The 12,354-nt window shown below is 39.0% G+C and overlaps 1 protein-coding gene across 1 annotated transcript; it reads right to left on the reverse strand.

Annotated features, from left to right (window-relative positions):
• Window positions 1-439: 439 nt before the first annotated feature.
• LOC138609025 (1-acylglycerol-3-phosphate O-acyltransferase ABHD5-like) lies at window positions 440-3,211 on the reverse strand. The gene is made up of 7 exons (XM_069681629.1): window positions 3,141-3,211; window positions 2,455-2,537; window positions 1,829-2,231; window positions 1,330-1,481; window positions 1,008-1,119; window positions 747-927; window positions 440-609 (listed from the first exon to the last, which is right to left on the reverse strand). Exons 1-7 carry the CDS (start codon window positions 3,209-3,211, stop codon window positions 478-480), a joined length of 1,134 nt encoding a protein of 377 aa, XP_069537730.1. The 3' UTR covers window positions 440-477.
• Between the last annotated feature and the right edge of the window lie 9,143 nt (window positions 3,212-12,354).

A 12,354-nucleotide genomic window follows, 5' to 3' on the forward strand; every position in this document is an offset into this window, starting at 1 on the left:
TCACAGCTTCTTTGTTAAAATGAGGAAGTCCCCTGAAAAACTGACCAGCCCTTTGCCCTACTTACTTCCCCCCCTTTTATCTCTCAGAGTGGGCGAGTGGTCAGAAAAAAAAGCACCCAATGCACTTTTCTTAGACCTCCACCCCAAACAAGATGTTCCCAAGAGAGATGATTTCTCTTTTTACAGACAACAGTTGCCCAACAGTTACTAAGAATACTGATTTTGCAATAGATCCCAATTTGAACATGAGGAAATAAGAAATACTTAGTGAGCAACACAGACTGCAACTCACATTTATTTACAAAACTTCTTTACAAGAGGCTGGATTAAGGCACCCGTGGCTTCATCTGACCTTTGACCCCCAAGCCTTAGTTAAGGTTAGACTGGGGAATAATGAGTGAAGTGTCCTCGGCCAGTGATAGATTTCTATAGAGTAAAGTGCATCATAAAGAGGCTTACAGTTAAACTGTTGTGGGGTTAGTTAAACTCTTTTTTTCTGGTTCCCTCGTCTTCACTTTTGTTCTCTGCTCTGGTGAGGATCTGAAGGACTGTCTGGTTGAAGTCATCAGGCTGGTCGGCAAAAACATAATGGCCTGCTCCTCTGATCACCTGACAAAAACAAGACACAGTTTTGGATCCGCTTTGGATCAACTGAATAACAGAGATTTGCTATTGTGTATTTCTGTGGATATTTATTTTAAATCATACATAGTATAGACTGTAAAGAGACTATGGAAACAACCTACCTTTATTTCCACATCTGGTCTGGTCTTCTTGAAAGCGAATCCAGAGTCACAGTCAATGCTGGAGCGCGATCCGTAGATGAAAGAAATGGGAATGTCAGCCTGGACCTGTCCGATCCTCTCCAGCATGGGCCTCTTAGCCCAGCCATAGGGAATGGTCATGTTCCTAAAGGCCGTTTCTCCACTGTAAAAGAAAGAAATGATGTTGCAGATGGTATGGTGTGCTGCCAGAGTATCAGAACATATGTGTTACTAGATTCTCACCTTGGAGTCTGAACATTTAGATGGTAGATGTAGTCCGATACCGTGTTGTCGTCAAAGACGGAGGAGTATTTCTGCTTGAAGTCTGACCTGATTGTCTGCACCAGCATTGGACCTGAATAAACATATTTTAAAAAACAGATGTGGTAGAATCATTACAATCATGCTCTACTTTTAAACAAATTAAATCACACTTTTGTTGTTATTTAAACCATATTTTGATGTTTGTTATTGATACATATAATCACTTTCAGCATGCCCAACCTCCACATTTTTGGATCAAATATGTATAGAACAAAGAATAGATGTATGGGTATATGCTGACCTAGAGGCCCAGCCAGCCTGAGTCCAGCCAGTGGGTTAAAGGGGCTCATGACGGCCCCCATAGCTCTGATCCACACTGGGATGGAGTTGTGGTTGGGGTTCTCTGGACGTGCTGGGAACCCCCACGGCTCCACCAGCAGCAGATGTTTTACCCTGAACGCACACACAGTTACTGGATAAGTGTACACACTTAATGTTGAATTTCAATTATAAATCCCCACATTTACTCCTTAATGGGATTGCAGCTAGTGTGGCAGATGGTTAAGTGTTACAAATTACCTAAAAAGACAGCAAAACAACTTTATACAGAGTTTTGGAGAATTTAAAAAGCAGGACTATTGGCACAACTGTTTAACTAAAGAACGTATATACAGTAAAATATAAATATACAAAAAAAGTCCTTAATGATAGTTTCCTGTTGCAGAAAGTGTTGTTATATGCAAGTAAGGCTAAATGACAAACTTAAGCTTTGCAGGAGAAACTGCAAAAAAAAAAAGCACCTGCGTGGGTATTTGAGTGTGTAGGCAGCAGACAGGTATCCCCCAAGGTTGTGTCCCAGCAGCACCATTTCCTCCAGTCCCACCTTCTCCCTCCACTCCTCCAGGGCTTCCAGGAACTGCTCTTCAGCCCCCACTGGGTCGCCGCTGAATTGGGGTCGGCTGCTCCTGCCGAAGCCCAGCAGGTCTAGAGCGTAGACCGGTCCACTGCTGGACAGAGAGTCCAAGTTTTGGGCCCAGAGGGCGACACCGCCTCCAAAGCCATGCAGCAGAACCAGAGGAGGTCTGGGCTGGGCTGGGGGCTGACAGGGAGAGTGTGGCTGTGGCTGAGTAGAAAAGGCTAAGGTCCACAGGTAGTTGTCGTTAGATATCCGGACATGCTGCCTGGAGAAAGCCTGCTTCACACCTGTAGTGGAGGGGAGACAAGTAAAGATGAATGAGGAAAGACTCATAAGGGAAATGGGATTCATTACATGGGTACAATAATCAATTTTGGTATTTTAGCCCCTTTAGAAAAAAAAAATACTTAAGATACATCATATCATCTCAGTATTGAGACTATTCAATGCTAAAACTCACTGATACATTCAGCTTCTTTTAAGTAATTGATTGTTTTAAGACACGCTTACTTTTGAGCATTTTTTCTTCTGCATTTTTCAGCTGAGAGGGAGATGTGGGGCACCAGGAGGGAAGCCAACTTAAGATCCAGGAGCTGTGATTCAGACGGCAAACATGCACCCAATCCAGGCAAACAGAACACATGAAGTACATGAAAACACAGACCAAAAAATGAACTTTGACCATATGACATTTCTGTTATCAGTGCTGCTGGTATGTAATCTATACAGTGCTCCCCTAATGTCCCTGCTAGAAAAACAGTAATTATGGTGAATTTAAGATACTTTTGACGTGTACTTTTGGCAATCATCAAATGCATCAAGAGACAGCTGCACCATGACAAAGTCAATACTTGGAAAAGGAATGTAGAGATTTTAAGAACGAATTAATAGGATTCTGCCCAAGGGAACACTTTGTTCTCCGACTGAACTGAAAACTGGTAGATCTTAAATGGTTTTCAACACCTGGATACTTACAGTTATAGAAAGCATTACAATAACAACATTTTAACGGGTGTTTGGATTGTGTTCTGGATAATCTGTAAAGATAGCTTCTCCTGGAGGAGTCAATACTAGTTCAAGGAAACGACGTCGTCAGTTAAATTTCATAACGAAGGGCATTAAAGCAACACTTTTGTCGCCAACCACAGTTTAAAGACAAATTAAGATATACAAGTTTTTGAAGTAGGTAAACTCGCCTCTGTTCCTTGGAAGGTTGTATTTCCTCAGCCATCCTCCGCATGGTGTATTGTGATGGTCTCGCGAACATCAGAGAAAGTAGTCAGAATTGATATGATGCGTTCAGTTACATCCCGTAAATAATTTGGTTTTCATTTTTGTGGGGAACTAATAACAAAATATAATTTTACTAAGTATGTTTATGTAAAGCATGCGATAAACTAAGAGTGCAATGTGGTAAAGCGGATAAACTGGTTAACATATTAACCAAAAGCTAAATTCTCTTGAGAGTTTAGCATCAGATAAAATCATTAGTAATTTGTGAGGTTGGAGGGCTTTAGAGGGCTAAAGATTTGAATGTACAACTGTACTTGAAGGCAACGGTGTGTTCTGGACCTCTTTTGAGCTGAATGGTCCCCCGACTGGTTCTAGAGTTTCTGCCAGTCTTTGCCAGAAAATGATATTTTAAAATGGGATGATTTTTTTCCACGATCAGGTCAAGAAACTAGAGCAACCATTCACTGTTAAAGAATTGTCTAATGCCTGACAGCTTTATAATTTTGTTTCCCCCCCAAAATGGCCCCTATTCTCATTGAAATGTATAATAAAAAAATGTTAATGGCACTCTCCCTAAGACTCAACTGAACTATCTCTCTAGATCTTAAAACAAAGCAAAGACGCTTCGAAGGATGCAGCCCCATGATTAAGATGGCCGATGGGTGCCAGGGAGGAGTGTGTTCATAAACCCTGCAGCCACCTGTATGTAGAAACACAGAGGCAACTTCTTTGACAATGACCTCCTGGTGTAGTTAAAGTGCGTGTTGCAGCATCATTGCATTTCATCAACAACAATGGCAGAAGAGAACTAATCCTTTCATGTTTTTTGAGGGTACAATTTACAGGCCTGGAGTTGCTACTAATGCCAGAAAAGAATCCCTTCCATTGTTTGTATGTTTTCTTTGTAACATTTCCTTGAATAAAACAAATACTAAGCATACAGAGCAATTTATAACAGACGTAACGGTCACTACCAAGAAGGAGCGTCGCCAGGAATTTTAGGTCCCACCACCACAGCCCAAGCTGAACCTCACATTATTGCTATAACCACACCTCCATAACCCAACTGACCCACTATATTTGATATCATATGAAATGCTGGGAAATATTACTCCAAAGTGGACTGTCTTTGCTGCAACATAATATTTATAGATATAATGTCATATGAGATTCTACAGATGATGCTGATTAAGTATATAGTGAATCTGGGCATAGTGTTGGTTTAAGATGCTATTGTATAGCTATAGTTTGATTGCAAGACAAGACAACATATGATTTCATTTCATTTATTGTATTTATATATTTTTTATCTCCCAAGCCCGTTCTCACAGGTTGGCCTGAAGCTTAAATTAAACCCTGTTTTTTAATTCTGCCCTCTTGCCTCGTGTCTATTACTGGAGGGAGCTACAAAAACCCCTAACATATCTGCTTCAACACTCTGGGAAACTATGAAAGCCTGTATCAGGGGTCAAATTAACTTTTACACAGCATCTAATTAGATGACATTTATGCAGTTTCACCTTCCCCAGATGTTTACAAGAAGTGCTTGTAAGCTGAATTTGATACAGTACTATGCACAAAGAGATGAAGCAAGTAAATTATTAGCTCATGACCTACATGAACTTTCATCCTCACAAGAGATTCCCAAGATCACATCGTCAGGGATATCCGTAAACCCTTGGTTGTGAGTGAACCAGATGGGCGTACACCTGGGTGTAACACCCAAGAGCTGAAAGTTACGACTGCCACTTTAGCCCTGTTTGTGTTGCACCCGGGGGTATCTCTTATAACTAGGATGGAGCAGGAAAGTTTAGAAAGTCAGACTTCAATCCAAAGTACTGGGGCCATGTTAAAGAAAGAAAATCGTAGCATACAAGATTGAAGTCGTAACATTATGAGAATAAAGTTGTAATTTTATGAGAATGAAGTCGTAGGCTGTGGTTAGCCTATATGTTATTTTGAAGGGAAAAAGAAGAGCAGCCTGCCACCTGCACTAAAATGATTAAAATCACAAGTCATTTTCATATAAAATCACTTTTCAGAGTCCTGATACTTATGATTATGTGGCGCTGATGTGCCAAACGAAATATGTATTTTCGTTTTCACCTGCCCCACATTCCCTACATTTTCTTCAGCAGGCAGTCATTAGGGTTAGTGAGGCCAGCTGTGCCGAGTTAGACACAGCATGGAGCCCTCAGTTGGTGGAGTGTTTTTTGGTTTCATCAAAACTGAGTCAATCCAACAGGTTTTCAAAATCATGTTTTATATCGTGTATTTGTATTCATTGTGTTTTCAGTGTCCCACTTTGATATATAGACTTTCTATGTTGTTGTGGTGAGTTTTGCTGTTGTTTAGTGGGAATTACATTCTCTGGTTTTCCTTACCCCTACAAGGGTTCAGTCCAATTAGGGCGGGGCCAGAAGAGGTATCAAAAGAAAGTCAGACACTGACTGGGGGGAAAATTGTTTGTAGCAGCTTGCGGTAAGGCTGGGTGTTTGCACTTGTTTTCAAGTTTATTTGGTTTATGTGAGTTTACCTGGGACTTTTTTTGGCTCCTTTGTTTTCAATTTTGGATATTAAAATCACAAGTTCTTTTTGCAACGATTTCTGCTTCCTGGTTCTTCACATCAACATCTTTTTTGCTCACCACTGGTGCCGGAAAGCCACACTTAAATCCCTTTTTATGTAGGCTTACTATGAGTAATGGTACATTTGGTGGCAGTGGTGGCCTAAAGTAATGTCATATAAAGCTGTGTAATGAGCTTGCACATTACTACATAGGAGATCTTGCATGTTCACGCTATGCTATGCTATGCTATGCTATGCTATGCTATGCTACCAGGTGTGTTCAATAAATATATCTCCGGCTAAGGTGGTATCAAGCCTCTTGTGCAATACTTCAGAAGATGCTTCACGTTCCTCATTTTAGTGCAGGCGGCTGGCTGCTCTTCTGATATTCCCTGTCATAATAACACACAGGCTAACAGCCTAAAATTACGACTTTCTTTTATGATTATTTTCTGATATTATTGGGAGAATTACCTTGTAATATTACATTACACATGTATATTACATATTCAAATTTCTTCTCTTACCACTATATTCTCGTAATCTCTGATTTTTTGTCTTTAATGTGGCCCTAATACTCCATCATAAAAGTAACGGTCACAAAACTTAAAACAAAAACACTATGGCAGTGGGTCTTGTTTACAGGATGATTAATTATAGGGCATTGAGACAAGAGAGAGAGATCAAAAGGTTTCGTTTTTGCAGGCAAGCCCTGCTTGAATTATTCGAAGAGCTCTCCCCTCATCTACAGTATGTGTCGGACAGAAATGCAGAGCAGTCCCCGCCCTGTAGGTGCTGTTTGCGCTCTGATTTTATGCCAGAGGGGCCTTTCAAAACACCATGGGAGATATGAGAAATGTTCATGGGACAACGGCATGCCGAAATCCATTATTGATTGCAGCTGTGATCAATTTCCAAGTCAATAGTTTTTGTTTGTGTGTGGGTAGTTAAGTTTTGCTGTGAGACCATTTTATGTCCTGCATACAACTCTGAGTTTCCTAATTTCACTATTTGTAAAATGTATTTTCCTATACTTTTGCTTTTTCTTATTCATATCTTCTGAGAAGTTAGAAAGTGAAGAAGTGTGCTGCTTGGCAACAGTCTCTGCATTTCAAGTGTTCACATGGGCAAGCATCGTAAGGCCGGGCACAGCTACGACCGTTAACAGGCTCAGTGCACTCAGTGTAAAATGGAATGAAGTTGGTTGTAGCTAAGTCGGGCGTAAGAGAAAAGACCTATTTTTTTATGCCCAGCTGGTGCACTCGGCTCCAGGTGGGCCCGTGTATGATTTCCAGTCGTCTCATACAGCAGAAGTAATATACATCGCAAATAAATTAGCTAACATTAGCCTACATAACTTTGACCCAAAACCTAAAAGTGAAATATGAATAATTAACAATTATAGACATTTCTGTGTAAAAGAAAAGAAAATTGGGATTTTGCTAGGCTAGCACATTAGCATGTCAACTCAGCCAATTGGAGGCTAAATCATAAATTGAACTGAATATACAGGTAAGTATGCTAATTATGATTAGCTGTTCATGCTGTTAAGGTCACTTTTTCTGAAAATGTGTTACCCTAAGCACATCATTAAGATTCAAAATAACATTTCTTGTGCCATTTTAAACACATGCTTAATGTAATTTATATGGGTAAATATTGTTTTTTTGTGTAAATTTGGTAGCATTTCTTGTGGAATACTATATTTCACTTTTTCCAATATTAGGTTTCTTTAACCAACTTGTAAATACTCTATCTTAAACATGTGCAAAACACTGCCTGGAGAGATACGAAGCTTAATCCAAAAGGCAACTGGACTGGGTTGAAGCAAGCAAATAGTACTCAAGCAAGCAGCAACCTCCGGTAATGAAAAATTAAGCCAATGTGCAAGTTAAAAAACCCCCACGAGTGACCACTTGAGGCTCCAGAAAAAAAGAAATAACATTACGGCAGATGGGCCCATTTTTACAGCAGAAATAATGTTTACTGCCTGGAACAAGAAATGGTTTTGTTAAATAGCTAATTTTATTGTTGACAAATAATCTGTCTTGCTGTGCGATAAACGGAACTTTCTGGCCGTGCAAGAAGTCAGTGCTCCAGCTTTTCGGTGAGTTGAATGCTACTTTTGCTATTATTGAAGTGATATATTTTTAGCACTAAGTAGCAGGTATACAGTGCTCGCTATAGCTGGCTTGTTAGCATGTTTAGTATTTATCAAACATTTATTTAATAGTCGGCCAGTAAATAGGAGTTCCCCCGGAGAGATTACAGATTATTTTAAGTTTCCTGTTATGTGTCGTTCACCGGTTGCTCATTGTGTGAGCGAGCAGCGAGTCGGATAATTCATTTGTCTGATAAATATACACCTTCAGCCAGTGGCAACCACAAACAGACTCTCCTCCTGGGAAAGTTAAACTAGCTTTGATAACTTGACGTTTTTCAACCACTCGCTTTTCTGCAGCGCCACCCTCACATCCATATTTGGTCACTTCAGGCTCCTGTAAATCTGCGGCCATATTAGGCATTCTTTTTTTTTATTAAAGAAACTTTATTGAACAATTATAAAGCAAACAGTACAGACAAGTGCCAATACATAAGGAAAAAAACTAGGAAATGCTGCTGTGCTGGACACGTCATTCGATCCTCTCCAAGAATCTAACCAAAAAGCTCCACAGTTCTGTTCTGTTAGCTTGAGAGTTTTGATATATTGTTTTAGTTCATATAAAAATGCAGTGAAGTTAGGGGTCCCTTTTGTGATCCTACATTTGTGAATGTAAAATGTACCATATAATATGATTAAGTTAAGTTATATTTATCATGTTTGATATACATAATAACATTTGTACATTCAATATTAATGCCTTTTTTACTTTTACACACATATATTCCATCATTTTAGTCCAACTGGGATGTGTACAGTGGTAAAACAAGTGTGGTAAAGATCCTGTTTTGTCATTACAGAAAGTACATTTGCTATCGATATCTGAGAATTCAAGTGAAGTAAAATTTTATTGTCATTCATCCACATACATGGTACACAGCTTAACGAAATGTCGTTTCTCACGGACAAGGTGCTTAGAAATAGTGCAAATAACAAAACCAGAGACAGACAAAACAACATACTTATGGCAGACAAGACTGCGAGGGCTGGTGCGTTGTGTATGGCAATGAATATAAAATTTAGTTATGGAAAAAATATATAAATACGGAATGTAATATAAATATGCATTGTTTTTGAAAGTATATATTAACATGGGAAAAAATAACAGTCGGAATATAATGACATTGCACATTAGATGATAAATGAGGTAATGTACATAGTGTCAGAGCAGGGTGGTTCCTTAAAGTGTCCGTTAGTCCAGTGTAAAGTGTAATTGTGAATTTGGAGAGACAAAGGTTTCTGTTGTGCAAAAGTTTAATATGCATTTCTTTTAATCTTATTAAAAATGCATAATTTATATTTCAGCTTCATTTTCCCAGCCGAGAAACCAATGGGTGACGTCACGGTGGCTACTTCCATTATTTATACAGTCTATGGATGAAGACGTTTCACCTCTCATCTGAAAGGCTTCTTCAGTTCTAAACCGACAGGTAGACGGAGCTAGAAATATAGGCCTGTAGGTCATCAATATGCTAATAGATGCTGTAATCAAGTGTGAGTGGTTACGTTGACGTTGTTAACACCTGAATTACCATGACCCGGATGGCTGAGAACCTTCACAGACACTGCATGGAGAGAGCTGTTGTTTGTGTTTTTGTGAGAAATAGGCTAAATCTATTTGTGTCTTGAGAGTCTTGTGCAATGACAAACCATGTTAGATGACTTTGGCCTCAAACAAATAGGCTAAGACAGAAAAAACACAATTTCTGGCATAGAGATAAAACCTTAGCTTATCTGCACACTTTTCTTACTTTAATTTCAGATAAGGGCAGAGATTAAAGAAAAAGTTAATATAATTCATTATCCTCAAGGATTTGAGTGCACAGTATGATCTACTTTTTATATCCTACTTTTTTGTGTGCCTTTTTTAACATTTACTCTTACTGTGAATCTCATTAAATCTTAAACAGGGGTTTATCTTATAGATTTACAGAGGATGTATTATCCTTGAAAGGTCAGAAGCATCATTCAAGCAATGTTGTAACAGTCAATGTTTTCTGATTCGAGTTTTAAAGGTATTTTTTTCCTTTGGAGACCTCACTGACAGGATGCCCCATTATGAACTCAGGTTGATAGTCTACAAAGAACAAACATGATATAGATTATATATGTAGGGAAGCTTTTTACCTGCTTACTTAGTGCTATGGTATTTAGTGCTCTGACTTTGTTGTTATCCTTTATATATATGATCACATTTTATACCGTAATTAGTTGCAAAACCGTCACTCTTATACGTAGATGATTTGTGATTTTTTCTCTCACAGGTCAAGGACAATTTGAGGAGAGCCTTGGCAGTCCCGGTCCACAAGGTGGCGTAATTGTTTTCTAGTAGTACACACAGCTCCAGCTACCTCAAACACCATTTTCCTCTCATACCATGCACTTCTGGTGACTCTTAAACTATAGGCTGACTGAGTGGTTTCTGAGTGGTTCATTTCCTTTGCTCTCATAGATGCACACAATCACTCTCTGTGTGTTACTGTGCTTTCACTCTGCTGAGCACTCAGAATTTCATAAACCAGTAGACAATGAGTCTGTAGTCCAGCCCGTAGATGAGCATCAGTAGTGTAAGAACGTAGCTGTCTGGAGACCAGTAACTGGGTGAGGCTTTTAGTGAGGAGATGGCGATAACTGCAGTGACTTTCACAACCTAAATGACGCTAGCTAGCTAATCATGCTAGCAAGATGTTTAACATTGTATCCTCTGACTCTTGTTTTATCAGATGCTCAAAATCAGTAACACGTGGTTCTGGCTTTAAATTTACTCAACAAAGAGTCTGTTCAGTCTCGTGAATCCTGGACAATCAGGAGGACATTTTACATAACAAACAAAGCCACTACAATTCAGTTTGAATTGTCTGATTGCGTTATCTAACTGACTGTCTTTTGAGGTGTGTATCAAATGATGTAGCACTTTCCTGTAGTGGGGACTGCCATTCAGAAGAGAATTGTAAAAACATTAAAAACAAATACTCACAGTGGCATGCTGTGCTGAATAAGGCGTTATTCCAGTGATGATAATACTAAAAAAAAACTGGAAATACTTGACCATAAAACTGTGTCCCAGTTCCATACAACAGATTTTGAATGGAGTGTGCTCACACTGGAAAGGTGACCTAATTAAGTGAACTCAAAAAACCCAGTATGCGACTATGCGTACAAAAATGTGTTGCTTCTCTTAAAGATGTACAGATGTAGACAATTTTCACACAATGCAATGCACAAGGACAATAGATGGACTGTTAACTTCTTACTAAAAATAAATAATTGTAGATAATGTTGGGAGAGCTTTTAAAAAACAAAGAAAAAACAAAGGTAGAGGAAAGAAAGTGTATCTTTAAGTATTTTCTCTTTAAGTTTAATCAGCAGTAACATTACACGCATCTATCTGTGAATATTGCATCATCACTGTTAGCATAAAATGGCCAATGCTCTACTATTAAATTGTCTCTTTAGCCATGACTGTATGACAGTGAGCCAATACCAGAACCTGAAACTGAATCAGCCAAATGGAATTCATAAATAATTTAATTTAATTTTTTTTACTCCTGAGCCTTTCCTACTGCAACATGTCAACATTTTGTCTCTACTTTGTCCTTACACCATATTACTAAGAAACATGAACTGCACACATGTAGTATGGAATGAGATTTTTTCACAGTGGACATTTTGACTTCTAACAGGAGGAAAAGCACAGGTGTTAACAATGGTTCTGTTCCATTTAGGTGTCTGAGAAAGCCATGACAGGCAGTTAGCATGCACACAACCAGGACCATGAAATTGAAGCAGCTAAATGGAATACAGCCACCATTAATGCTCCTTTAAACACCTGCACTTTTCCTACTGTGAGCTGCTAAAAAATCTTCTGTGAAAAAGGCCTATTGGGACAACAGTGTCATATCCTTATGACACAAATGACACAACCTGACATCAACCAATCACAATAGTGAAAGTGCCATTTTTTGAACCCAAACAGGTGTTTTCACTTTTTCCTAATTAGACCTGGTTCAGGCTGTTTGTGCCTCTACAGACTCTCCCACTGGATCTGTTGCGCTTGTTATGGTCACGCTATTTACATCTTCATTATTCTTATTAATACATGAAGTTTGGTGACCTCACTTACAGGGGGTCTAATTAGAGTCATTAGAAACACCTGTGAGGGTGTGCAGGGCCTAATTATTGCTGATAAAATAAGTCGGTAATATGGTACTTCTGGTGCTTTAGCTTAGTATGGATAACCTCCTCGGTCATGCAAGTGACACCATGGCTTACTACATGCACTTTTTTGTTGTAATTTGTCTTAATTTGGCTGCCATAACAGAAGGAAGGTTTTTAAAAACCATCTTTTTTATGTGCATGGCTCAGTATGTCAGACAGAGAGTGATGGAGATTGAACTGTCACTGTTACGTGTGTATGTGTATGGTGCGTATGTGTGTGTGTCAAGCCA

The sequence above is a fragment of the Semicossyphus pulcher genome, unplaced genomic scaffold, assembly GCF_022749685.1.
Source record: "Semicossyphus pulcher isolate SPU_LCO1_2020_fin unplaced genomic scaffold, fSemPul1.0.p SCAF_5, whole genome shotgun sequence".
NCBI classification, from domain to species: domain Eukaryota; kingdom Metazoa; phylum Chordata; class Actinopteri; order Labriformes; family Labridae; genus Semicossyphus; species Semicossyphus pulcher.

Excerpts from the sequence above, each read along its gene's own strand:
- LOC138609025 (XM_069681629.1), bottom strand. The coding sequence starts at position 3,211 with ATGTTCGCGAGACCATCACAATACACCATGCGGAGGATGGCTGAGGAA. Across the intron at positions 928-1,007 it reads CTAAATGTTCAGACTCCAAG|TGGAGAAACGGCCTTTAGGA; the intron begins GTGAGAATCTAG and ends TTTCTTTTACAG. Across the intron at positions 610-746 it reads GACCAGATGTGGAAATAAAG|GTGATCAGAGGAGCAGGCCA; the intron begins GTAGGTTGTTTC and ends TGTTTTTGTCAG.